Raw genomic sequence first — 27,711 nt, 5'->3', positions numbered from 1 at the left:
CCTCCCATGGTGCTGCTTAAACCACAAATGGCATTCACACCAGACAGGACTCTTCCCCTGGTAGTATCTGCAAAGGAGGATCTGTTACTCCAAGCCCTGAGCATCCCAGGAGAGCGAAGGTGAGATGAGATGAAGACTGCTGGTCTCAGCAGATGACAGCATCCAGGAGCAAAGGGCTCTGTCCCTGACACTGCACAGGAGTCACCTGAGCCTGAACTGCCTGGTGCCTTCTCCAGTCCCTCCTACAAGATAAATGTGATGGGTGTGATCATGTGCTCTGCGGGTGCCAGGGGCTGCTGAGCTGCTGGGCTCTGGGTCAGCAGCTCCCCCTCACACCCATAGCACACCACAAGGTGGGGGTGCAGTTGCTGTAATCCCTCACCTGCAGGTTGAGGGCATGAAAAAACAAGCAGGTGATGCAACTTGACCGTTTGCTCCTGTGAAAGTAAGAAGAATCTCAGAGATGTCTCCTGGCATTTTTGTGGATTATTTTTATGCTACCACTGCCCTGAATTGAAGAAGTTGGCCAGGGAAGGGCACCAAGGGCAGGGCTTTGTGTCCATCCTGTGCTCTCTGGCTGTGATTCCATGACTAAAAGCAGAGCATGGCACAATGAGATGGCTGGCTGGTGTTAACTCAGCTTCATGTGGGTATTCCTTCTGCAAGAAATATGACGATTTCCTTTCCGGGATGTTCTCAGGCTGGATTCATTCCCAGCACGGGTGTAAATCCGTGAGAGAGGAAACCCACTGGCATCAGCCAAGCATAAATGAGGAGAGAACTGAGCTATCCTGCCACTGGCTCATGCTGAAGGCATCACGCCCAAACCCAATCCATAGGAGTTATTTTTGCAGTTTATATCATGATGAAGGGAAATACAAGTTTCACTTTTCCAGCCTGGCTTACACTAAGGTTTCACAGCTCAGCAAAGATGCCCAGTTAGAAGGACAAGACAGCTTTTTACTTGACAGCTAGGCAGTTTTTTCTCCCCCGCTCTGCCCCAGTATTTTAAGGGCCCACAAACCCACACAGTTTTGCTGTCTTCCAACAGAGAGACACCAACAGCTGAATCGTGATGCTGCTTTTACAAACTACATCTAGTGCACAGAAGAGTCTTGCACAGCTACAGTAACTTCACTCAAAGCAAGCAGCTCACCTATGGCACACTCCTCTCTAGCAAAGCATGGGTGGACACCTCTCAGAAGACAACTCATATCTCCAGACCTCTACTATTTCTCCTTTTCCATGTCAAGTCGGCCTGTCAGCACTTCTACTTCTCCCTAACCCACAGAAGCAAACCCATCTTACTGGAAATTAACTGCTCAGATCCACGTGGAACCTGGGGAACTGCATCTGACACCCCCTCCCATCAGTGATCACTGGAAGGGCAGTCAGTGAACTGGGGTGGGTGTGAAGCCCCTTTGGCCAGTGGACACCAGCTGGAAGCAGTTTCTCTGCTGTGGATTAATTTCATGGATGCCAGTGGATAATAACAACTCTCAGTCACTACCAACTTGGGCTTCTTTGCCTCCTCCCCACTGCTTTAAAAAGCCTCATTCTTGCCAATAGATGTTGGGAGCTGAAACAAGGGGCTGGGAGGGAGGGCAACAAGCCACAGCTACTGGGTTCCAAGTCCTCTAGCCAACCAGAAGCTGCCTTTGTGCATGAGCAGCAAAACCTCACTTATGAAAAGGAAGCAGGAATATTTGAGTGGCCAAACCAGGGGAGAAAATGACCTGTTTAACCTGCCAACAAATTTGTGACATTTTAATCAGTCCGCATGGGGATGGGTTATTAGGGTGTGATCCCATGGAGGTGAAAACCTAGATGTGAAGGACAAGCACCTTCTCCCAGTTAAGCCAGGGACCGAGCAGAAGGAGGACAGGCTTGGGGCAGGCTGCTAGGTATGTGGACATGGCCAAACTCGCGGTCTGACGGAGGCCCGGCTCCAGTACGGAAGAGCAACACCCCGACAAGAGTCAGCAGAAGGTGGCCTGAGCAAGCGTGGCATTGAACAAGCCCGAGTCTGCCAGCACTCGTCCTCGGCACCACCACATCTGCCCGCTCGGCCTCACTCGGCCGTCACAAAGTTGCACCCATGAGCTCTTGGGATGCTCTTGCTCGGCCGGCAACTCCAACGCACCGAGGAGAGAGTGGGAGGCAACGGGTGGTGCTTGGGAGGAAGGACCCCCATCCCCTGGGTCTCAAGAGCTGCTCCAGTGCCGTCCGTCGCCACCAGACCCGGGAGGAGCGGGGATGTTCCAGCGCCGGCGGAGTTCCAAAAAAAGCCTAAAATGTCCCGTGCTAGTCCTCGCCCCACCTCCCGGCAGCGAGGGGCTCCCACTCCGCCCCGGGGGTCCCATCCATCCCCGCCTCGGGGGTTTCGTCCAGCTCTGCCCCGGGGGCTCCGGTACAGCCCCGTCCCGGGAGCTCTCTCCCTTCCCCGGTCCCGGTCGGACTCACTTGCTCCATGGCGGGCCGGGACCGATCGCTCCTCGCCACCTCCTCAGTGGCTCCGCCACCGCCCCGCTGTACCGCTCGGCTCCGGGCGGGCGGGCATGCCGAGCCGGGCTGTGCCAAGCCGAGCTGAGCCCAGCCGTGCCGGGCTGTGTTGGGCCGGGCCCCGTGGCTCTCGCCTCCGCACCAACTTCTCGGGGCGCAGCGGCAGCAGCAGCAGCAAACGCCGGGTTTCCGGCGGCTCCGGCGCTGCGAGCGAGGAGGCGGGGATGCCCCTGCCGCCAGCCCCGGCCCCGCCGCCGCCTGGCCCGGCCCCCCCACCCCCGGCCTGGCCCCCCCCGGCCGCGGCCCCTCCCGCCGCGGGCGTGGAGTTGGGAGCCCCCGGGACCGGCTGTGGCTCGGGGAAGGAGGGCGGATTGAGCCCAAAGGAGAGGTTCTGCGGGACGAACCGGGATCCCTGGGGTCAGACAGTGGCCGCAGGGTGGGGCATGGACCATGGAGCTTGAGCTGGGAGAAGTCCTCAGGAGCGTGCAGGGTCCCCAGAGTCAGATAGAGTCCTCAGTGATCAGGCCAAACCTTCATGGTAGGACAGCATCCCTGGAATCGGAGAATCCTCAGGGTCAAGTAGGAACCCCAGGACCAAGTAGGATCAGGCCAGACCCTGCAGCAAGACAACATCCTGGAGCCTGTGAACACTGCCTGATTCTGGAGATCCGCCAGTTCGCAGAATCACAGAATGGTAGGGGTTGGAAGGGACCTTCAGTCCAACTCCTCTGCCAAAGCAGGATCACCTAGAGCAGGCCACACAGGAACGCATCCAGGTGGGTTTCAAAAGTCTCCAGAGAAAGAGGCTGCACAACCTCACTGGAACAGGCTGCCTGGAATCAGGCAGGGGTGCCAGGGTCAGGCAGCATCCACAGAGATCAGGCAGCATCAGGATGGACCTCTGTAGTAGGACCGCATTCCTGCATTCAGAGGGTCCTCAGGGTCATCAAGCAGGGTCCCCAGGATCAAACAGGATCAGGTCAGACACCACAGCAAGCCAACATCCCTGGAACTGGAAGATCTCCAGAATCAGGCAGGTCTCTAGGGTCAGATAGGATCAGGTCAGGCTCCCATAGTAGGACAGCATCCCTGGAATAAGAGGGTCTCCCAGAGTCAAACAGGGTCCCCAGTACCAGATACAGTCCCCAGAGATCAAGCAAGACTCTTGTGGTAGGACAGTGTCCTTAAAATCAGAGGGGCCCCAGGGACCAGGCCAGACCCCTGTGGTAGGATAGTATCTTTGGAACTGGAGGGTGCCCAGGGTCAGGCAGGGTCCCTGTGGTAAGACAGTGTCTAGAGTGGGACTGTCACTGGGGATGGGTCAGGAGCAGCAGACCAGGGCACAGGGTGCAGAGAAGTGAGGAGTGCCCTCTTGGCATGCTGGACGCTGTGAGTCTCATCTCGATCAATATATGGGGCTCAGATCCGTGTGGCAGCACATCTCTCTCAGCCACAGCAGTCTCTTCTGGCAGTGAGGTGGTCTCAGGACAGGGATTTTCCACAGAGGGGTGACATGGCTCATCAGCCCAAGGGAAACAGCTGGGGAATAGTCTTTGGTGGCAGAACTGGTTAACACAACTAGTCACGCTCGGAGCTATTGTTCTTCACTGGTATTCAGCAGCTTTGCAGACTTCTGCTGCTATTTCAGGACTGCTGGAGGGCTCGTGTACCCAACAGCCTGACTGTTTTTTCTTCTAATTATTTCAGTCAGTCTAAAAAAAGGTATTACCTCCCTCTGCAAACCTTGCCTCCATTGTTCTCAGCAAAGAAGAGAAGAAGAAGGGAGAAGAAAAGTCTTGACACCAGTTACCTCCAGGCTAAATGCTCTTCTGCACAGGTATGGCAAGGGTTGGGAGGAAAAACAGGAGAGAGGTTCTGCTAACCAGAGGTGGAAGAGATACCAGAGCATCCATCAGGGCTGACTGCCCCCATCCTGCAGGGCCAGGGGTTAATGGAGGAGCTGGGAATCACCCTGGGACATGCCAGGGTTTGAAATGAGAAATCCTGGTGCTGTCAAGGTGCATTGACAGGAGAATGATTGTCCTGTCAGCAGAGAGACATCCTGCATGTTGTTGGGGGGCGGGGGGAAGCTGATGATAGATGTGTTGTGATGAATCTGGGTTTCAACAAGAGGCCAAGGCACCCACTGCACTCGGGAAAGCAAAGGAGGACAGAGAGGACCTTACTGACCGTCACTGGTGCAAGCACCATTAAGGTGTCCCCCCACCATGGGGGTCCAGTTACCCAGGCATGACACTCACCCTCCCTCTCCTATTGCCCACAGAGTTTTGGGGTGGGACCCCCCCAGTTTGCTCCACTTGAAGAGGGCTGCAAGAGCTTCAGGGGAAGAGCCAGGACCAGAGCTCCTAAAAGCAACTACACACAAATAATTATTAGTGATAATTAGCAATACAGACTGATGGGATCTCCTTCCTATCAGCTTAGCTTCGGGTTTGGCAGAAGCTCTGGTCTCACTGAGATGATCCTGGTGTTGTGTAAACACCTTTTGTGGCCTCCACTGCTCCTCCTCCATGGTTGAAAGTCCAATCAGGCAAAGAAAATGCTGCCACAAGCACCAGTGATGGCATAGAGGGGCCTGGCAAGTGGCCAGGGGGTTCTGAGCATCCTTCAGATTTCTCCTTTTCTTGCACAACAGGCACCTTGGAAATATTTGACCAGTAAGTTGTGGGTGGCCATGGTCATTCAGGACTGTCACCAAGCCAGGATTAGCTTTCTGCTGCCAGGTAAGAGCTGGTTGAAAAACATATTTTCTGTGCTTTATTTTTTGAGCCATCAAAATGAGGTTTTGGGTGGGAAGTGGGAGCTCCGCCCCAGCTTTCTCTGGTGAGTCTGTGAGAACAAGGCAGGGTGTGCAGCCCTGAGCTTGGCTCCGGGACGGTGCCAACCATCACAAAATGAATTATTGAGAAAAGATGATGATATTCTAGCCAGCCTTTTAAAATTACCCAAAAGCCTTTAAAGTACCAGGAATGTTCAGTGGTCTCTGTTTTCCTGGCAGGGCTGTGGGAGGTGAGGGGAAACCTCTGGTGTTGCAGATAGGGTGTGGGCTGTGGTTCTGACTTTCCCGGAAAATTCAACTCAGTGAAAAAGTGAAGAATATTTTCAGTGTGCCATCAAGGTGCCTGTGAGAGCATGCAACGTGGAGGCTGCATCCTCGTCACTTAACTGCTCTCCTCACCCTTGCAGGCAGACCCAGAGACAGCCACCAGGACCCCATCAGCAAGAACAGCCATGGTGCAGAGAGCTGTTGTCTGCAAGAGGATGCTCATTGCACGAGAATGTGGAGGCTGGTCCAAAAATGCTGTTGGGGAGAGGTGTCAGACATGCACCTGCAGCTGAGGTGGGATGTGTGGCCAGACTGTTGTTGTCTTCATTGATAAGAGGCAGGGCAATGCTGCTCCAGCAAAATGAAAGAGCTGTGAGTGACACCAAGTTGGGCTAGTGAGTCACAAAATGGAAGAAGCTCATCTACAAGTGGACCTGTGAGTACTTCTGCTCTGTGCTTTTGTGACTGTGCTGGGGATTTAGCAAAACTTATGGGGCAGGGGGTCAGGAGCTCTGGCTGCAGAGACACAACTTCCTTGAAGTCACCTGGAGCCACGTTGGGACTGAGATGGGTGGAGAGCCCCCCCTGTTCTCTCAGATGTGGGCAAACCTGTCTCTCCAGACACAGGCACCACATGAGAGAGCTGTGGTTGCCCTCACGTCTACCTGCCCTCCTTTCCCTGCTCCAGGCAGGGAGCTCTGGCTCCTGCATCCAGCCCAAGGTACCTCGTGACCAGGGTCAGCCACTCCATCTGCTCCTGCCTTGTCTTCCCTCCACCTCAAAAGGCAATATCCCATCTCCTGGACGCCATGAAGCCAAGTTCATTAGCACCTGGCTCCATTAAATGCTTTGAGCAGGGCTGGAAGGGCAGATGCTTATTATCACAACTGCTTTGTTATCTGCTCAGCAGCACGAAGGAGGAGATGGACATGCTGGAAAGGCTGGGAGCCAGTGCTGGGCCCAGGGTGGCCATGGGGCACCTGACTTCAGCTGGAGGAGAAATCTTCATCCCCTTCACATGCAGAGTGAAAGTGGATGTTCTTAATTTAATCTTTTTGATTGGAATTAAAATAAAGAGGACCAGAGAAAGCGCTGGTTCTGGATGGATGCCCAAAGGTAGGGCTGCGTTCAGGCTCTTGATGCCAAGCAGAGCCCAGAGCACCTTCTCCTCACTACTGCAGCATTTTTATAGGGGTGAACTACTTCTCAGGTGGAGTGCAGTCCTCTAAATTGTCGCTGCTAGATGAGAGATTGGAGGTGACCCCATCCTCAGGTGATGCATGGGGAATCAGCAGCAGCAAAGGTTGGAGGATAGGAGACTATGCAGATGTGGATTAGCATGGAAAAAGGGTTCTCCTCACCTCCCTGCCTGCCTTCTGGGCTTAAATCTTGTATTTTATGGACCAGCCATGTGAAATGATGCTGTTTGTAGCCATGCTCCCTGCTGCAGTGGGGGAGTTGGAGTTAGCGTGCCTGGTTTGGATTTTGCCCAGTACTGCTGACCTGACAAGGTCCTGGTTTTACCTGTTTTCCTCTTGGCTGATACTAGGCTGAGCTTCTGCCCAAATCAAACCTGCCACTCATGCTCTGTGTTTTAGTTACATGGCTGGAAGAAAAGACCCAGCTATCTGCCTAAGCCATCAGCCTGGGAGCGCTTGCAAGGACTCATGTGCTCTCCTTGCTGATCTTGCTGGTTTTGTAAGAAGTCCTTGCTGCAGAGGACACCTGGCTGTGCCCCCACAAGCCAGAAACTCCAGTCTGGGCTCACAGAGGGACAATGCAGATCCAAAATTGTGGGCAAGGAGGTAACTTGCTGGGACAAAATGGGGGAGATGGGGAATTTAAATAACCTTAAAAGCAGCAGTGAGTTAGCTGAATGTGGCCAGACCCTGTGGCATAATGGCAAGTGGGCAATGAGCAATGCTGCTTTGTGCTTTCTTCTTCATTTCTGTTTCAACTCACCATTAATAGTGAGTCCTGCTGAGAGGCAGCAGGTGTGGGCTGGAAGAGGTGGCTGATGATGATGGAACATCACTGCCAGAGCTGGGTGATGGCCATGTGAAGAGGCTATCACGAGGATATTCAAAACCCTCCTGGCTGTGATCCCAGGCGATCTGCTCTGGGTTTAGCAAGGGGGGTAGACTAGGTGATAACCAGAGCTCCCTTTGATCCCCCACCATGCTGGGATTCTGGGATTCTGTGGGTGGAAAGAGGTGAAGCACCTGGTGGGTGAGGGCTCAGGATGATTCTCCTGCTCCATTGCTGCATGGAGTGAAGGGACGCATAGGAGGTGGTTTGAAACAGCTGTTCCAGTTCATGCTGCTTTTAATTCCCAGGTCCTTCAAAGCCAGGGGCATACCCCACGTCCTGCAGACATAGGCAGTAGGTTCCTGCATCTCTCATTGCATCACCCCATGTCTGAGGCACTTGCCTCTGGGCTTTCCCAGTTTTGTGCCATTCCTGACCTTCACTGACATCTCCAGCAATGACAAAATATGCCAAAAATAACCCTCTGTCTCTGCTACTCTGGCAGGAAGGTGGGATATAAACACACTGACTGTTTGTTAGTGTTAGTGCTCACCAGGCTTTCAGGCTGGCCTGAGTTTGGAGGGGGGAAATCACCTCCAGAGCCCCAGTCTCCCACTGGTTCCCTGCTCCATATAGATCCTCAAAATCCCTCTGCTGCAGCTCCAGATGTGCTGGAGGAATTTTTCTGGGTGAATTTAAGGTAAGACAGCATCTCTTTGGGCATTACAGCCACCAGTTTTCCTCGGTGCAATGTGTGCAGCCAGTGGGGTCCTCCTGAAGGTGATGGAAGATATCCATCTATTGGCCTACATAAGCATTTTCCTCCCACCATCATGTGAAGGCAGTACATACAGTTGCAGGACCACAGGTGTGGAAACACTGCTGATGCTGCCATTGGCCCACTGCCCGCAGCTACTCGGAGTGTACACACCACTGTTTACCAGCACAGTTTTGTACTAGCACTCACACCCTCCCTTTTACGTTCAGAAACACTCCAGCAGTGGAGAAAGAGGACAGAGGACACAACAAGGAGCCCTGGCTCCCTTGGCTTAAGTAACACTCTGATCATCTTTACATTTTGCAACCATCCTGGAATAACAGAGGCTCGGGTTCTTCTTTCCTTCTTGGCACATGATGGAGATGAAGCTTTTGGGCTTCAACATGTCATGAGCTCAAAACCAGCCATCCCTCTCTGACAAGCAGCTCTGGTTGCTTCTACAGTCAAAGGGCCAAAGACACACTGATCATGCTCAGAACTATTTCAGGTCAATACCCTAAAATACAGCACAAGTGATTCCATACAGTTTAATTCACTTGGAGCTTCATCACAGTTTAATTCCCTCCATTATTCATATTCTGTCCCTTCTGTTGATGCTGTTTAACTACACTGCTCAGTAACTGCACACCTATTTACCCCCACACCCCAGTGTGTGATGCAGACTAAGGCCTCTTCAACAATCATTCAGCAACTGACTCAAAATCACCTCCTGGCTTCTGTCTTAAAACCCACCTCTTGCTGGGACATAGCTTTTAGAAAGCAAGAAGTGCACCTTGCAGCCTCTTCCCTGTAACATCTCAGCCAACCCAATCTGAAACTACCTGATCGTGAGTCCTGGGGAATAGACTGCAGGATTGTAGCAGCCACAGGTGCTCCCAGCTGCCATACCCTAGGAAGGGCTCCACTTCTGTGCACCTGTCTGTCAGTGCTGTCCCAAAGTATCAGAGCGCCTTCAGTGAAACAGAGTCTCGTTTTCATCTCAGATGGACTTGGAGCCCTGTAGGATGTGTCAGGAAGCTCTGAAGGGATTCTTTGGTACCTTAAGGATGTCCTCACACCATTCCTTGCATAGTGACACCTTTGACCTGTATTGTTGCCCTGGTTTGAAAGGAATATCCTAGCTTCCAAGTTTAGTTCCAGATTCCCCTCTTCCATCTTCATCTGATTTCAGCTTTCTATCCCTGACAGGAGAGCAAGGACTGCAGTGCGACAAGGCACTTGTTACAGAAACCACTTCACTGAGACCTCAGCCAAACGTGGATGGTGAAAAGATGTCAGCTGAGGACAAGGGATTTAAACACAGCAGGGTAAAAGACACAGCTGAGGGTTTCTAAGGATATTGAGAGCACTTTGTGAGAGGCAATGCAGCTACATCCATCTCCTCCACGGCACGGCGTTCCACCGCGCCACCCCGCGGCCGGCGGCGAGCTGCACAGTCTTTCTACTGCGCAGAACCGGCCGGAAAAGGCGGGGCGGCCGCGGCTGCGGCCAAGAGGAGGTCGGCACCTCTCAGGGCCCTCTGAGAAATGTAGTTCTCGGACCAGAAACCATCAGGCATTGTGCTGCGGGACATAGACTACGTTTCCCGCGGAGCATCGCGCGGGACCGGCAGCGATTGCCCCGTCCCCCTGCCCGTGCAGGCACCCTGGGCACGCCGGGACCGCTGTAAGAGATGCTTGGCTTGGTGACCCGTTACTGGAGAAGCGGCAGCCGGGGTAGTCGCTGAGTGGAAGTGAGCAGGGTTACTCTGCCCGTTACCGGGCGAGTGTTGGGGTGGGAACGGGAAGCGAGCCTTTGTGTGAGTGATGGGGTCTGCTGGGCGGCGTGGAGGCGGCTTGGCTCCCCTGTTCTTCTGAGGATGCCAAACGGTGTCCCCTTTCCTCACCCTCCAGCGAAGAGGGCTGCTCTGCGTCCCTCTCTGCCGGTGCCGTCGCTGTCTGGCCGTCCCTGGATGGACTGGCAGGGTCTGTCCCTGGGCGGGGAGGGCTTTTCTTGACGCTGGTGCGGCGGAGACACGCAGAGGTGGGGGAGACGAGGGGAGTCCTTTTCTCCCCGCTTCCTTTACCTCTCTTCCTTTACCTCTCTTCTTCTCTCTCCGTCTCCCCAGCTGCTTCTCTCCTTCCCCCACAGTTTTTCGGGGGTGTCAGAGCAGGGGAGGCTGCATTGCCTCCCCGGTACTGGAGAGATGGAGAGTTTCGAGGGTGCAGGAGCCCCGGGATCTACTGCCGTTCTGCAGCATCCTCGCACAACGCTGACGCATACGGCTCTGAGCGACGCGGGGGGGTGAGGGAGAAGAAGCGCCGAGCCGTTTAGAGTGGGGGGCGGCCGCTGGCCGGGACTGGCTGCTGGAAGGCAGCTGGGAGGCTGTGCTGGAGGCGACTTGTGGCGGCGGAGGGGGGAAGGAGGCGGTTTCTGCAGCCGCGGAGAGGTGGCAGCCCGGCAGATACACACAGTCAAGACACAGGTACCTCTGCATTTGGAAGCAAAACTAAATATTGACAACCTCCTGCATCTCGTCTGGCCAAACTCTTCTACCTGAATATGCGAAAGGGGTTGGTGACAAAACTGCCCTCGCAGGTATGAAGCTTGACAGCTAGCCCAAGCTAGATCTGTCTAGGCACAGAGCAGGAGACACCAAGAAGTTCATTTCCTCCAAGCAAGTTCTGTATGATTTGAAGGTCACTTCTTGTTAACTGCTATCAGAACTTACAGTGTGACCTTTATACTCTCCTTAGAACTGAATGAAGGAAACGTAATGATGACTAAATTTAAATAGGTGTCATGCATGGGATGTTATCTTATGATTTCAGCAAGAGAATGTGAAGAAAAAAATCTGATAACGTTACTCCGAGTATTGATGAGATGACAAACTTGACCAATCAGATAATTATTTAGATTATAACAGCATTCTTTACTATGAAAAAGATAAAGTTATGATCAAAAGAGACTTGCTATTTTACAAATGCAATTACAATTTAAATTTTCAGAACTCTGAAAGAATTTAATGTAAAATACACATATTTGACTTGGAACATAATGAAATGTAGAAAGTCAAGGGAACTAGAATGGATGATGAAAAAAAAATAGATTCCACAAAGATGCACTATTTCTACATAATCTTTATTAGTCTTGTAATAACCCTCCAGTTTTATTTTCTTCATGGTATTAGTTTACCTACTTTTAAAAGCAGACTTTGCATTATTTAATTTGCTTTCATTGCTGTTTAAGGTAGAAATGAACAAGCAGGATTCCAACTATTTCACCAGGGTGCTTGAAGTACTGCATTTAAGTATTATGACACAACAGCTACTTCCTTTGGAATGAGATTATTATTTGATTCAGGAAGGTCTGGAGTAAGCTGGCAGAAGAATTTGTGGCCATGAGAATCTGTGTTTACGTAGACATAACCTGGAGGAGATGAGTAAGTTGCTGGGCAGATGCTTTGTTTCTTTGGAATATATTCTGTGCGGTAAGTAGTTTCATCTTGAAAAGGAGCTGATCTGGGAGCTACATGTACAGGTCTGAAACTTTGAGCTGGAATGATCTGATGTGGTATGTAATGGGATTTAAATGTAGTTAAATCATCGAATTTTCCAGTGGGTTTTGGTATTTCCTGTTGTTTCCTAGTAATCTCTTGCTGGCAGATGTCCCAGGCTTTGAAGTCGTCTTTTGTAGTAGTGGTCCCTTGAAAAGGGGCATTGATTCTTCTTTGATTAGAAACTGGTCTTATGGGGACAGCAGGAGAACTCTCATGCTTAACATAATCAAGGTGGGTGGTGGAGTTCAAATCCATGTTGCCTGAGGGCGGTATGTACTCTCTTGTTTTGTGGACCTCAGGCAAGGAGACCAACCATGGCTGAAAATTATCTTGGAATTCAGTGACTCCAGTAAACTGAGCATTGGATCCAACTTTTGTATGTTCAGGCTTGCAGCTTTTTGCAAGTTGCCCAGGCAGCCCTTTAAAATCCTTTTGGTGGGTTGTGAGACCTTCAAAGGGTTGGTTGCTGGGCTTGTATTGTTCTTTTGGTCTCACAAATTTTGGTCCCAGTTGATGAGCAATGTAAGAAGCACGATGGCTAGTAGCACTCTCAAAAGGCACATCTGAAAGCTTGGCTGCACAAGGAGGTTTAAAGCTTTGTCTGGGATTCAGTTCCTTCGGAGCAAAGTCATCCTGAAATGTAGTAGAGTTTCCAAACTTCACTGTAGGTGGCTGGTATGTATCCACCTTACTAGGTTCTCGTCTTTGAACTGTCCATAACCTATAGTCATCTTTAAGGCAAAAAACAAAACTTCATCATACAGATGTTATTACTTAAGAGCGTTCCTTCAAACTTAAGCCAAATTCTTCTGGTATTAAATCTTGAAAAGCAAATGAAATGGTTGTAAGTAAGAATTACAACGTTACCTGTATGCTTGTAATACGACAACACTGTCTTCTGCAACTGGTGTGATTAAAACCAGACAAAAACCTGTACATGATGCCTCATTTTGACTATTTCCTCAAAATAAAATGTTTTATGTACACATTTAGTGTTCTGTGCATCTTCTGCAGGTTTTATATATGTTTTACTTAGAAGTTTAAGCAAATACACGAGACTGAAAAGTCAGTGGGTCATGTTCACTACTGATTGAGAGAAACCTCTCAATTTCTGTATCAACACTACATCATCTTAAAGCTTGTTGGGATTTTTTTTCTTTGTTTATGGTTTTGGTTTGGTTTGGTTGTGTTGTTTTTTTACTAACAGACTGTTCTGCTTTAGTTACAAAACTTACTGTCCGGTCTACTTCACAGTCAGTTGAAATCTACTCGTCTAGCAATCACTGTACTTACTTCAGCTTCAGTGTTCTTTCCTTCCTCCCTGCTGAACAGCTAACGTGCATTTTAATGCAGCAGTTACATGCTGGTTTAGTTGTATGCTGAAACCAGGCTGAATTGTTCGTTGTTTGCTAACTTACCACTTGCAAGAATGCTAAATAGAAATACTTACATTTCCTTATAAATTATTTGCAATTAATAAATAGAAATACAAATTAATGTATTTATCTTTTTTTTGCCCCCTGTCCTCCCAACTGTCTGTCACTATACCCGCTTCCCTGCTCATTTTGTACCAAGCACTCAAACTTCCTGTTTTAGCAGCCATTTTCAATTCTCATTTATTTCAACTACCTTTTCAACACCACTGGACCTCATTAAGCAGGAACATTTTGATTTTTCATTACTTCAGTGGATAGTCTCTTCTCATTTATCTCTACTTCTAACTGGGGCTATGTACAACAAATTCAGTCACATCTTATGTAGAAAATTAGGGTGTGAAGTATATCAAGTTCACTTACCAGAATGACTTAAGAAGAGATTTAGTGCCTTTGCAATGGAATAATTTGTATCCAAACTGATCATTACCAGGATGATATGCAAGTTATACAGTAGTACACAAGACAAATCTATAGTCAGCTGGACCTACTCTCTGGAAAAATGTTACATGAGCTAAAGTTACCTGAAAGATTTATTGGTACTTCAATTACAACCAACTTTTGCCTGAGATACACTGGGTTGGGCTATGTTAAACATTCTCTGCTAGCAAACAAAATCTTAGAGAAGGCTTTTTGTTTAGCATCTATAAATCTACCTCTCAAGGCATTATCACCTGCTTTCTCTCATGTCTTGGTTATTTCTCTTTGTAAAGATGCCATATATTATTACCTTGATAGGTTGGTATGGTATCAAATTTTCCTCCTGTAGTGTGCTCTCTCTCTAGAGGTCTTACTAATGTCACTGGTTCTATTTTATGGGTGTTATAATCTTTTCGGTATGTGGTTCTTAGTTCCATCTCTCCTGTCTTTGGTTTATATTCTTCTGGTACCCGAAAAGGTCGCTTCACAATATCATATGGTAAATAATCAGATCTGAATTTGGGGGAAAGGAAACACTAGTTAGAAACCTTCTTTCCCTCCCCCCCGCCAAGAAGTAATTGTTATCATATTTCCATTATGTGGAAAACCAACAACTTCAAGTTGTTACTCTGAAAAATCACTCTGATGCCATATGTTAAAGGAAAGAAAAGTAGGGTCTTGGATGCATGACATAGGTTTTGATTAAAAGGAAGATAGTGAAGCAGCTTTTTCAGTGCTCCAAGTCTCAGTTTAAAAATACTCTGAAAGGAGCTTAGAAAAAGTTGATGTGCTTTTACAATGAAATGATTCAGTAATCAGAAGCAGAGGAAAGATCTGTTACCAGTAACAACATTTACTAATTGCATGGAATTGATTGGAATGAAATCAGAATCAGCATTTCACCGTTTTTATATGGGCACATTACATTAAAAGGGTGTATTATCACATCTGCAGGTGTCTATATATGCAGTACACAACCAATGTTGCAGGTGGCATTTGGCCTTTCTGTGTACATCCCTTTTGGGTGATTTTTATAAACAAAGTTTCACCTGTTGCGCTTTGTAGCTTAGAAGAAAAACAATAATGGAAAAAGTAAGGGTTTCCACTCCTGTCACATCACTAATAATGAATGCATGATGTCTTTTCCTAACTCTTTGGGGAAAAAAAACCTCTTTCATTTTGTAGACTGAATATCAGTCTGTACGCTGGCAGGACAGACCTACTGAACACATTTACTGTTGGCTTTCTTCAAACTCCTAATGATGTAGAACTGTCTGAATAATAATAATAGAACCAAACCCTAACAACTCAACCAAACAAAACCTTTTTTTTCCCCCCCCCCCTTAAGTTTTCATTTTCCCTCTATCTGTTTCCACACGTGTTACACAAAGCTCTCCAGCTTGCCAGCTTTTTCATGCTCAGTGAGACCTAGATTTTCAAAACAGGCTGAAAAGTAGAAGAAAAAATTTTAGATTTAAGGTTAAAGGATGCTGTAAAGAATGCAAATCTTGTTGTATGTGTGCTTCACTATTTCTTAGGATCTTTTTGCAGTACCTGTATTTCCACGCTCAACATTTATACTTTCAAATATGCTGGAAGTATAAAGAATGCAATGATTGCATTTTGAAAACGATTGCAACAGAGTGTTCAGTCCCCTCTTGAAAGAGAATGTAGGAGAAAGTTACAGAACAATTGTAAAACACATTTTACTTAAATGTTGTCACTCCTTCCATTCTCCCACGATGTCCTTGGTACTCTTGCTTCGGCCTGAGGCTGCGGGGAGGAGAGACGTTGCCGTAGAGGGGGTAGTTTTCCCCATACTCAGTTGTGAAGCGCAGCTGTTGTCCATTACCATAAATCTTTGTGGGTTTATGAGGGCAGCGATGGCGCCTGGGTAAAACACATCAGGTGAGAGCCTTTTGAATAGTTTCATTTATGGGGAAACCCCATACCCGGTCTGCTGGGAGTGAATAACAAACAGAGAGGATTGAACAATGGCAGCAGCTTGTGCTGAAATCTTTGCTTAGTGATAAGAACACAAACCACTGTGGTGATGGCACAGGTCCCAGAGCGCAGCGTAGGAATGCAGAAACACACAGGATCAGAGTGAGAGTTGGTCCTTGGTGCGGGACACAAAGGATAAAGGTGATCTCAGTCCTTTAAATCATGCTACTACCAACATGCACGTTCCCTCTCTTTTAAACATCTTTTAATGATGTTACTAATCTTATTTGTAAAAAGTTAGCTATGTTTCACTTCTCTCACATTTTCTCTTTTTTTACAGTTTTGCCTCATCACTTTTTATTTCTGTGCATTTCCTTACTCTTGATTTCAACATAGCTTTTTGATGATCCTTTTGAGGGTTCCTTTGGTGCAGTCCTTAGTGAGAGTTGGCTCTGCTTTATGGAAACTCTCATCCTGAGGTTTAGTCTAGGTGGCTTAGAAAGACTGTCTCCACTCTTTTCTATTTTAACGCATTTAAGACCAGTTTTTCTCCCCCACCTGATTTAAATATATTTAATCATATTTACTGAGAAGAACTCTTCTCGAAAAAAGGGAAGCCAGAAAATGTCAAAATGGGAACGTTACCCGGGTTCTGCCTTCTCCGTGCTAAAGCATTCACCACGACCAGGCACGGATCCCGGGATGGCTGAGGAGGGGCTCAGGATGAGGAGTGGCTTTGCAGGGATGGCGTTGAGAAGATCCGGGGTGCAGCTGCCAATTTCCCGGGGGACACCCTCCCGGGGACCCGAAGTCTTCCCCCAATCCCCGAAGCCTGTGGCGACCCTCGGGGCTGCTTACCCGCAGATACAAATCTCGCACAGACAGCGAGGCTGCTTCATGCTGGTGCGGCCGTCCCCGCGCCTCCGCCGTGGTAACTAAGGAAGCGCTCCGTCGCCTGGCAGCGGCAGCGTCCCGGCAGTGAGCGATCTCTGCCGGTTCCGTCAGCCATCACGCACCGGTAGGGGCGGGACAAGGGAGGAAGGATAGGAACGAGCTTCCGGGTACGGGCGGCGCGAGGGAGCGCAGGTGGGGGGGCCGCTTCCCCGAGGGGCGTTTGCGCGGGTGGGGGGCTTGGGGGACAGTGGGTACGGACTCGTGCACGGCAGGAGAGGGGCGCGGCCTCCCGCTTCAGCCGCGGGCTCAGGGTGCCACTCGCGGCAGCGCCGCGGACTCCGGCGTAGAAACGTGGGGCAAAGTTGACGGTCCCCTCCCGGCGCACCGGTCCGTGAGGCGGCTTGCGCAACCGCAGCGTTGAAGGGCCTGGAACAGACCCCGGCGGAGGGGGCAGCCCGGCGGGGGCTGCTGCTCTTGGCGGTGCCTACTCGAAGGGGCGGGACGGGGAGGGGGCAGCCACCGCTCTTGCGCGGCCTGAGTGTAAAGCGTGTGGCTCTGCGGGCAGCTTCAGGTGCGGCGAGCCGAGGCTGCTTCGTGTGACTAGGAATCAGAAAACTGATCGAACCCCAATCGGATTCCTACAGAGATAAGCGTGCCCCGCGCATTGTAAGTTTCTAGTATCCCCGGTGCCGTCCAGATGGTGGCTGGAGAGCGTGACGCACTCCGCCTGTCAGAGGAGGACTCCCTCATGAGTAGCTCTAACCACAACACACGTCATTTTTTCTTCTCCCCCTCCCCCTTTCTTTTCTTTTTTTTTTTTTTTTTTTTTTTTTTTTTAAATTTTTTTTTCTTAAGTTGCCTTCTAAATAAAATACTTTCCTTCGTTGGCAGAATTCGCTAACCATGGTGCTCACAAGTGTGGGAAAGATGGTTGAGCTCCAGAAGAAGACTTCTGCCATCAGAAATATCTGTGTGTTAGCCCACGTGGACCATGGTAAGGGAGATGTTTGTGACTGGCAGAAACCTTGCGAGGAAAGCCTGTGTGCGTGTTGGTTTCAATGACAGTGAGGTGTTTTGCTCACTGTTTTAAAGCCATAGCTTTTCATAGGTATAGCTTTAAACTGCCTCAATCCTGATTCTGAGAATTCAATGTGCTTTATGTGCATTTCTTTTGTCCTTTTCCTCCTTTTGTTCTTTTAGAACTTCAGGGAGCATGACATTAGTAATTTAGAATAGTTACAGCTCAATATTTTCTACTTTCCTGATGCTGAATGTTGGCATGAATTAAATATGTGTGTGTGGAGCAGGCTGCTGTGTTTTTATGTTTCCTCAATGGAAGGAGTTTGTTAAGTAGGAGAAAATAGTAACTGCACATTTTGTTTTGTTTAATTGCATGATATGTTGAGGTCCTGATGTACTGTTTGTTATTTCATCTGCATTTCTGGTTGTGCATCCACTCAGCAAAGATAAATTTGTGTGCACCCAACAGGTGAAGCTGGATAAGCAGATTATTGTTTTTTAAAGTTTGCTTGTATTTTTTTACATTTTGAAGCCTCTACTAATGTTGATACCTCAGAAAACTATGATCAGCATTTATAGAAAAAAAAAATGTGCTCAGCATTTATAATACTGTTGCCTCATTTTTCTACTGTGTGTATTAATTTAAACTGAAAATTTCATTTCTTTTCCAGGCAAAACTACTCTAGCTGATTGCCTAATATCTAGCAACGGAATAATCTCTAGCCGCTTGGCAGGAAAGGTAGAGATACTCTGTTGTTTTCAACAAAATTCTCATGTGTATGTACTGGGATTGTAAATTAGTGATTCTTAAGGAAATTCCATTCTCAGTCTTGCTAGAGCTCATTTTAGAATAGAATAAACTGGGTTAGAAGAGACCTTCAAGATCATCATGTCTAACCTATCATCCAACACCATCTAATCAACTAAACCATGGCACCAAGCACCCCATCAAGTTTCCTCCTAAACACCTCCAATGATGGCGACTCCACCACCTCCCCGGGCAGCCCATTCCAATGGGCAGTCACTCTCTCTATGAAGAATTTCTTCCTGACATCCAGTCCCCTGGCGCAGCTTGAGATGCTGTCCTCATGTTCTCACAGTCATGCTCTTTGACAGTTGAAAAGCAACTCATGAAGGTAATTCTACAGATTTATTTGTTCTTGTTTTTGCTTCTTATTCAGCTGAGATACCTGGACAGCAGAGAAGATGAACAGGTCCGAGGAATAACAATGAAATCTAGTGCAATTTCTTTGCATTTTGTGAAAGGTAAGTTGTTGATACTGGCGAGTATAAACTTAATATATTTGTTTGGTTGATTTTCCCTGTTTCTTCATTGTTACTCTCGAGATGTTTTTCTATGCAACTTTTGCTTTGGTGTTTCTCAGTGTTAGACCATGATTCTGCAAAGACTCAGGCATGTATTCAGCTGTTAACCAAGATAATCGAGTTCCATCTCAGGCTTAGAAAAACTATGGATACAAGCAGAGTAACTCCAGTTGTTATCTTTTTATTTTAATGCTAAAACTTTATATTTTGATCTTAAGTCTTGAAATAATGCTACTGAAAGGCAAGATCTTTTTCAAATGCCAACAACATTTTAAAGTATTTTTTCAGTCTTCTATATCTCAAGGTGCTTGTTTTACTCTGCTATAAATGTTCCAAGGGGTTTTTTATGGTGCAGTTAATGGTCTTGTCTTTGTTATGACTCCGTGTTTCTCACCAGTCTTATTCTCAGTGAGCCAAATGAAAAAAACATGAAATATGCTGCTAACAAGATTGTCTAGAGAAAAGAAGAACTGACAGAAAAATTGTGTGAACAGACAAACTCTCCTTAGTCTTTCCATTTCAGCTGCAGCTGGCTGTGAAAAATAATGTAAACCACTGATCTTCCAGCTAACTGTTGTTAGCTGTGGCTGGTTTATTGTTGGTTCTGAAATGGCCTTAATTGTAATGGTTAGAACCTCTCATGTCAGTTACTTTTCTATTGTATTGAAATTTAGACTTTAATACAACTTCTGAAACAAGAAAGTTCACAGAATCACAGAAGGTTGGAAGAGACCTCTACGATCACCAAGTCCAAACCGGTCACCACAGACCTCATGACTGAACCATGGCACCAAGTGCCACGTCCAATCCCCTCTTGAACACCTCCAGGGATGGTGACTCCACCACCTCCCTGGGCAGCCCATTCCAATGCCTAACAACTCTCTCAGTGAAGGACTTTCTCTTATTTTGTTTGTAGCTGATGATGAACGTGGTGCGTTCGTCAAAAGTAGGCTGGAGTCTCCACTAAGCAGATTGTTGCAGGGGAGTAGTGTAGAAAATTGTGAAAACTTCTGTTTTCATGTATTGAAGGTATTTTAGTAATATGGAGTCAAAAGCATGTTTTGGCTTTTTTTTAAATCACAAGGCTGAAATGAGGCATTGTATCAAAAATGTGGGATTTATTTTTAATGGTAGTCTGACATGATCTATCTTTAAAGTGCAGACTGTAACGCAGTCGATTCGCTTGTAGCTAGCGATCTATTTGTAATGCTCCTACAAGCTTGTTCAGGCTTTGAGCTTTTGTCTTTCTTTGGTTGGCTGTTGTGGTGGTGTTTATAATTTTCCAAAGACAGTTTGGCCTTGACAGGTGAAGAGTGAAATTAAAATTAACTGGGCACAAACCATAAGGTGGCATGCTGCTCACAGTCTTCCTGTCCTACTGGAATGCCTCTTAAATCTGATGGTTACTGCAGATTTAGTACTTAGAAATGAATGTTACAAGCAGTGTAAGCAGGTGGCTGAAAGATACTTTTTTTTCTTTTTAAAACTGTTCTGAAATATTGATTTATTGTTTGATCCTAGGTGATCAGGAGTATCTGATTAATTTAATAGACTCCCCAGGGCACGTGGATTTTTCTTCAGAAGTATCTACTGCTGTCCGACTCTGTGATGGTTGCATCATAGTGGTGGATGCTGTTGAAGGAGTCTGTCCACAGGTGAAATAAAGTGTATTAAATAGAGAAAGAGGGAGGAGAGGACAGAGTAAGCAAAGCTTTAAGTGTATAATGTAGAAATAAAAGATGAACTGGTTTAAGAAGGTTTGTTTTTTTTAAACCTTTAATAAATGACTCATGTACTTGAGATGTAAAAGAGGGTAGGTTAGTTTCACAGCTGTGCTGAGAAACTGAGGAACAGTGGTGAGTGGGTGTAGTGATGTAGGGTTGAAACAGTGAGTATGCAGTTTTTCAGGTTATGGAATATTCCTCTAGAGAAGAAATAATTGTCTAAAGGGAAGTCATATTTTTAGATGTGCTTTTAGGATACAGAAAGTTAAAAAAAATTATGCAAAATAACATTAAGATTGCTTTATTTTGTGGCATACTTCAATAAAGAGAGGTGGTTTTGTTGTGGATGGTTTTGCCATGAATTTCTGTCTTCTCTAGAATTCAGTGGTAACTAACACTGTATGCTGCGAGAGTCAGCTTTCTGATTTGAATGTCCTTTATTATATGTTTAATTAAATACTAGAATTATACTGTCATTTTCTTTAGCATTCTGTCTTCTTTTGTAACATCAAGCTTTCTGTGATATTTATTTGTTTCTGTTAAACTGTTTCCTTTTTAACAGACTCAAGCAGTTCTACGGCAAGCATGGCTAGAAAATATACGGCCAGTGCTGGTGATCAATAAAATCGATCGCTTGATTGTGGAGCTCAAGCTCACCCCACAGGAGGCATACTTGCACCTTAAGAATATCTTAGAGCAGGTATTCATGCAGCAGATTTTGTTGAGCTTACTTTCTTCCCTTGTTTCTCCGTTTTTGAATGTGGACAGACTGTAATTCTCACTGCTTTGTTGCTGGAATAAATTCAGCGCAGCAGAAGCAGCTTTTTTACTTTGTGGGATCAACACATTTTCACGTTGAGATACATTTTCTTTCTAGTTCATTTTAAGGTTCATAAAGAACACACATGGTAAAAGGGTATTAAATGCCTCTTGTCTCGAAATAATACTCTGAATGTTTTGTTCTTCCTGTTAAATGGCTTACACTTCTTTGGAGGTAGATAAAGAATATCTTTCTACTGCTCTTGATATTGATGGATTTATGCAGGGATAAAGTTAATTACTCTCTGAAATGATAACTTAGGTTGCCTTCAGACTTTTTCCCTAGCACTTTTAAGCTCTTACCTATCTGGTTCCTCTTGGCCCTCTTTTGTTGTTTGTGTGTTGTCAATGAAAAGTTCCTGTTGCACCATTCCTTGTTCTGGGAGGCATGGTGCATTACATATGATACTTTATTCTGGTTGAATTCTGATGTGGCTGACTTTGACTTGCAAAGTGTATGGTGTTTGTGCTGAAATTTGTCTCATTAAAGTCTGGTTATCTTTGGGCTGGGCAGGCTTAGATACACAAGATCTGTGTTTTAAATTGCAAAATGAATTAGAGGCATGCTATCTTGTTAAAAACCCCTCTTTTTATGTTTTGAAGGGGGGAAATTGCATGTTAATGGCAAACAAATCTTAGTGTTTTTACACATCCTTCTGTAGATCAATGCAGTCACTGGAACACTCTTTACCTCCAAAGTCTTAGAAGAAAGAGCTGAGAAAGGAACAGAAAGTGAAAATATTTCAGACACTTCACCAGGAGCAGAGCAAATTTATGACTGGAGTGCTGGCTTGGAAGATACTGATGATTCACATCTTTATTTTTCACCAGACCATGGAAATGTGGTGTTTGCCAGTGCGATCGATGGCTGGGGCTTTGGGTAAGTCTGGAAATTTTTACTGACTTAGTTTCTTGTTCTTTGTTTTCCTTTTTTCTTTTTTTTTTTTTAATTGATTACTGCAATTATCTTCAAGTATTTTCAGTTGCTTAATATCTATGAAGATATTTTCTGTGATGCACCACTGTATCTAATCAGTTCTAACAGCTGAAAATACTACGAGCTTTGTACTTACAGAGCAGCTCCTGAGCCCCCCAGTGTCCAGCCTAGCCTGGTAAGTTTAGTATTTTATCAATTGCTGATACTTGCTAGGCAAAAAACTGTGGCAGTACAGGAGCTGTTCACACCAAGTAGCTTGGTCTTTCCAGCTACAGGGACAGTGATGCTTATACCAATCATACTGCAGGCAACTGGCATCAATGACAACAGTTTCAGCTGTTTAGTTAGTTCAAATACAGTTCTGGTTCATAGTATTACTGTGATCTGTTTTTAATGTACCAGACTTTGACTTATCCTTGAAATTATGCTTTTGTCCTCAAGTATTTATGCTCAATCTGTCTTACTTTTTTTTTTTCCTTTTCTTCATTAGGTGCCATTCTTACCTCTTGTTATTTAGTGTCTGATAAGCACATGTTGAAACAGCATTACACTTGTATATGAGATGCATTTTGTTTCCTTTCAGCATTGAGCATTTTGCCCAACTGTACAGCCAAAGGATTGGAATCAAGCCTGAAGTACTTTTGAAGACCTTATGGGGAGATTATTATTTAAATACAAAAGCAAAGAGGATAATGAAAGGTGATCAGGTAGGGTGGTTGCCACAAATACTGCCTGGTTTTCAGTTGGTTTTGTTGGTGGTGTTTTTTTTTTTCCATTTTATTCTTCCTAGTGTAGTCTGAAAATTTACTGCAGCACCTTCTCACTCAGCATTGGTGGAGATATAAAGTCACAGGGATAGCCTTGCATCAGCCCTTGTAGCATAGAACATTTCAAAACACACCTTTCAAAAGCTGTGTGGAGGAAATCTCATCTAACACTGCTCACAGTTGCTCTTAAATGTCTGTTTACAAAATAAGGGACATTCCATCTTCAAGGATTCAGCACAGAACACAATACAGAAGATTAATGGAATACTAACAGTGCAGAAACAGAGTAGTGAGTGGGTCTCTGTCTTATCTGAAGAGTCCTTGGACAGCTAAGGATATAGGGTTTGGAAAATCTGTTTTACTGTAGTGAAATGCCACTGACTGCTATACTGAAATCCTGGCCTGAAAAGTGCATTTTTCTTGCATTAAGCATTTCTACCACAGAAAGTTAAGAGAGGAGTTTCCCTTTTCTGTGTTTTGATAGGTGAGGATTAATAGTTATAAAAGGGTGATAACTAGGCTAAAGGTAGATGTGTTCTGTATTTGTCAGACTTTTCTCCTGCATCTGCAACCCTTACCTTTACACTTCTAAATTTCCTGATCATTTTGTGCCTTATACTGTTCTTATAACACAGACTGTTGAAGTAGTGATCATGCTCATTATGAATATGGTCAGTTAAAAGTAGTCTTAAGCCTGTTGTAAAAGTGAGGAATTGCTCATAATTAGCTGTATTTTTATGTCCTACCAGTCAAAAGGAAAGAAACCTCTGTTTGTGCAGTTGGTGCTGGACAACATTTGGAGTCTGTATGAAGCTGTTATGAAAAGGTGAGAAGATCTGTGAAGTTATCATGGAATCTCTGTCTTCTGTGCTGATTTTTAAAATACTCAAAACAAGAAATGTTGTAAACACTTCTTATGTATTGCTCCTGTGGTTTTTAAAATAGATTTATTGTTTTCCTTACAGAGACAAAGAAAAAATTGAAAAGATTGTCACCTCTTTGGGACTGAAGATTAGTGCGCGGGAGTCACGCCACACAGACCCTAAAGTTCAGCTTAATGCTATTTGTAGTCAGTGGCTACCAGTATCTGATGCAGTCCTCTGTATCCTTAAGGGAGATACTACTTCTTGTTCTGCTAACAATTCTCAGACTCCAGAGTGTGAGAACTGTCACAGATGTGATACAGAAGTATCACAAATCACACCAAGATACAGATATATATGTACACACACATTTATCTATATCTATGTATCTATCTCAGTGTAATTTGTTCTTTTTTGTTTGTATCTCTGCCTATGGTAACTGGATCTATTTTCTATTTTACACATCTACAGTTAATCCTACATTCTACCAGCTTTGAGCTTTTGCACACATACTGGATTTTATTTTTTATTTTTAAGAGACTAAGCTATGAAACTGGATGTAGTTGAACAATACACTTTCCTTACATATTTTTATATGCAAGTTTTGGTATTTTTCCTGAAGGGTAAGCCAGTCTCCTTTTTATGATAGTATCCTAGGTCTTCTGTCCATGAATTTCTGTAAGTATCTGATGTTATGTTTTTGGCACACCTATACTTAATTCACGATCAGCTTTTGCTGTGTAGACAATCTTTTGAGAATCACAGCATTGTTTCGGTTGGAAAAAGACCTGTAAGGTTGTTGAGTGTTTGTAATATAATCCATACTATATTGTAGCACATATACACAAATTATTGATGTGTAAGTACTGATTAGTTCTATAAATCATGCCCAAATTGTGCTGTTGTAGTTTCCCAGTTGCGTGTAGGCTGAGCCACCCCTACTTAACTATCCATTCTGCCTGTGGCTGAATGCTTGAGGGAGGGTTGTGTGCTGTAACAGGCAGAACTGGATTTTGGATACCTGTAATTTCTGGCATTTAGTGCATGAGGTTCTTTGGAAGAAGCAAACATGGAAAGCATTTGTCTTCCTTTTATTTGCATTCAGTGAGGAAATACAAACATATAAATACATATCCTTAACAATGTGTTTTAGCCATGGTATGTAATAAGCTTCCCAGTCCTCTTGACATCACTGCAGAGAGAGTGGAAAAGCTGATGTGTGTTGGAGCTAGAACATTTGATTCTTTGCCACCAGAAACTCAGGAGCTGAAAAGTGGTGAGCAGGTGTTCTTCCATTAACATGGAATTTGTTTCTGTCTTGGTTTTACTTGTCTTTGTATCATAAGGTGTGTGGAAATCTCTACTTGGATTTATTAATTATTTTACTTGTAATATCTTTGTTGATGTTTGTCAGTGATGTGCCGCAGTATTAGGTGTTAATTTTATGGTCAAACATCTTACTTCATGGTTTTTAGACAAAAAGCTGTATGTGGTGTAAAGTCTAAGACTCTGAAACTGGAAATTTTGGAAGGATGTGAGGCTAATACTTCTTTTCTGTTCTAAATAGCAGTTATCATGTGGTTAGAAATGGAGTATTTTACCAACATCTATATTAAAATCATTAACTTTTAGCTAGTATGGGTTTGAATATGGATTTCATTTTTACATTTTGATTAACTAGGCCCAGCTTTGGTAATCTAAAAATGAGTTTTTGTTGAATTTATTGCTAAGTAATTTCTGCACTGAAAAGAAGGTAGTGGGATGTAGCTTAGCAACTACTGCAAATGTTACTAAAATTTTCTTCAGCATTTCTGTAGCTGAACATATAACTTATTAGCTATTTCATAATATTCCAGAATGATAAAAGATTAGCAAATAAGAACATAAAGAATTCCAGGGCAATAAATACATTTAGTCACTCAGAGTGCTAAATGAAGATAGTTTGAAGGCAGCATAAGTGATATTGAGAGCTTCTGACATCATGATTTTTTGTCCAGTTCTGGTAGAGTTTCCAGCTTTGTCTGAGAGCTCATCCTCAAAAAGGGTTTGGTAGTGTGTTCAAACACTATCATGTTGAACAGTGGGCTGTTTATATGCAAAAGTAAGCAAGAGGAAGTTTGATAATCACCAAAAAATGTAATAGGGGCTGGAAAGACTACGTTCAGTGGTCTAACTTTGCTATAAGCAGTAGTATATAGGCAGTAGTGAAAATAAACCTGGTATGCAGGATGCAGGAGAGCTCATAAAGGTGCTCATGACTTTGAGTTCTTTAGTTCACATGTATTCTTCATAAATAAATTGTGTTGCATTGGAATGGAGAAATTCTGCTGAGTGCTTTTCCTGAAATACAAATGGGAACTGCTGAAGCTGATTCAGGTATCTGGTGGAACTGGAAATCAAAGTAAGAACAGGTAACATGGATGTAATGCTCAGTGGTGATCATGGATTGTATTTCTACACGTGTGGAGTAGGAAGTTCTGGATAAAATCATATTACTTCTTTCCCCCTGATTTAGTATTCTGAAAAAGAATGTTCCCAAATGATCTTTGCAGGTAGGATTGTAGGGGAAGAGATAGGCCTTATATGTATGATTTTGTTCTGCAAACATTCTTTCCAACTGAACACCATTCTGTTGTAAGGTAGTGAATGCTCTTTAATATTTCAAGAAGCAGTGTAGTGAAAATTACAGCTAAGATTCCATTCTTGAGCTAGAAACAGTTGAAAACATTTCTTAACTTTGTGTATGCAGTGAAAGGTGTTTACAGAACAATGTTTCGAAAAGACCATCAAGAAATCTAAAGGGGTGAGATCTCAAATGTCAGTTTTAGAGGAGATGTGTGTCAGATTAGCAGGCTGTTAGGAATTCTTTCCTGGAGGTGAGGCAACACTGACAAACGCTGTATTCTCCAAACAGTATTTAATATTGTATCAGCATAAGGTAATTAGAATAAATTAGAATAAATTTGCCTCTTCCTACTCTTGGTTATGCCAAAACAGTCTACTTCATGTTTAGTGAATATCTTGCCAAGTTTTGGAGCTTTGTTTACCTAAGCACTTTACCTTACATCAGAAAAAAGGGAGTCATGTAGAAGATGATTTATGTTCTGTTCTGTTTTGTGCTTGATGCGTTCCAAGTGATTCATAGGAATTTCCTAAATACTGAGTGAGTTTTGTCTGGATCTTCCATCCTTTGTGGAATCCCTATCTTGTAGCTCATTATTGCACAAAGGCTGGAGCATCTGAAGGTTTGCGGAACTTCCTCCTTTAGTTTGAAAGGAGGGACAGTACTTTGAGCTACTGACTAAATAGCTTGATTTTCATGCTAAGCTGCTCTGTTTTTCATTCTAATCTAAACCAGCCTATGAAGTCAGTTGCAAATATCAGAACAATGCTATAGTTGGAGTTTGTTCTAAAGAATTCTATTTTTGCAGTTTTGCTAATTGTCTTCTATTGTGAAAAAGACTTGAAGATGTGGGCAGTGTCGTCAAGTAATTAGGCTAGAGTAATTTTCTACTTCTGTTAATTTGCCTTCAGTGTAGTATTCATTAACATAGGAAAGAAGAAGTCAATTCCTGTAAATTCATGGAAAGTCATAGTTTTGGCCCTACTGTTGGGAATAAAATGATGCAAATAATCTTCTTTTGTTTCTTC

The 27,711-nt window shown here is 45.0% G+C and overlaps 3 protein-coding genes across 3 annotated transcripts in view; 1 reads left to right on the top strand and 2 right to left on the bottom strand.

The window, feature by feature from the left end:
- Positions 1-2,748, bottom strand: part of PLEKHO2 (pleckstrin homology domain containing O2) — a 28,330-nt gene extending 25,582 nt beyond the window's left edge. Inside the window, exon 1 of the mRNA XM_009903952.2 lies at positions 2,464-2,748. Coding sequence (XP_009902254.2) covers positions 2,464-2,472 — 9 coding nt within the window. The 5' untranslated portion in view covers positions 2,473-2,748. The remainder of the gene's footprint in view (positions 1-2,463) is intronic.
- Positions 2,749-10,878: 8,130 nt separating this feature from the next.
- On the bottom strand, positions 10,879-16,700 carry SAXO2 (stabilizer of axonemal microtubules 2). Its single transcript, XM_009903893.2, has 4 exons — positions 16,569-16,700; positions 15,477-15,656; positions 14,077-14,279; positions 10,879-12,644 (listed from the first exon to the last, which is right to left on the bottom strand). Exons 1-4 carry the CDS (start codon positions 16,607-16,609, stop codon positions 11,668-11,670), a joined length of 1,401 nt encoding a protein of 466 aa, XP_009902195.2. The 5' UTR covers positions 16,610-16,700; the 3' UTR covers positions 10,879-11,667.
- Positions 16,701-17,486: 786 nt separating this feature from the next.
- The window catches only part of EFL1 (elongation factor like GTPase 1), a 64,733-nt gene continuing 54,508 nt past the window's right edge, over positions 17,487-27,711 (top strand). Inside the window, exons 1-10 of the mRNA XM_009903895.2 lie at positions 17,487-17,598; positions 18,296-18,363; positions 18,806-18,890; positions 20,472-20,605; positions 21,237-21,374; positions 22,156-22,373; positions 23,014-23,137; positions 23,947-24,023; positions 24,163-24,299; positions 25,214-25,336. Coding sequence (XP_009902197.2) covers positions 17,508-17,598; positions 18,296-18,363; positions 18,806-18,890; positions 20,472-20,605; positions 21,237-21,374; positions 22,156-22,373; positions 23,014-23,137; positions 23,947-24,023; positions 24,163-24,299; positions 25,214-25,336 — 1,195 coding nt within the window. The 5' untranslated portion in view covers positions 17,487-17,507. The remainder of the gene's footprint in view (positions 17,599-18,295; positions 18,364-18,805; positions 18,891-20,471; positions 20,606-21,236; positions 21,375-22,155; positions 22,374-23,013; positions 23,138-23,946; positions 24,024-24,162; positions 24,300-25,213; positions 25,337-27,711) is intronic.

This window comes from Dryobates pubescens, chromosome 17 (genome assembly GCF_014839835.1).
Source record: "Dryobates pubescens isolate bDryPub1 chromosome 17, bDryPub1.pri, whole genome shotgun sequence".
NCBI lineage: Eukaryota > Metazoa > Chordata > Aves > Piciformes > Picidae > Dryobates > Dryobates pubescens.
Note: the sequence above shows the minus strand (reverse complement) of the source record. Positions and strands in the feature narration are given on the sequence as shown.

Bases quoted from the DNA above. Each gene is read 5' to 3' on its own strand.
- SAXO2 (XM_009903893.2), bottom strand. From the start codon at position 16,609: ATGAAGCAGCCTCGCTGTCTGTGCGAGATTTGTATCTGCGG. The intron at 15,657-16,568 runs GTAAGCAGCCCC...TGTTTTACCCAG, and splicing joins TGCGAGATTTGTATCTGCGG to GCGCCATCGCTGCCCTCATA. The intron at 14,280-15,476 runs GTAAAATGTGTT...CCCCAAATTCAG, and splicing joins GAAGGAGTGACAACATTTAA to ATCTGATTATTTACCATATG.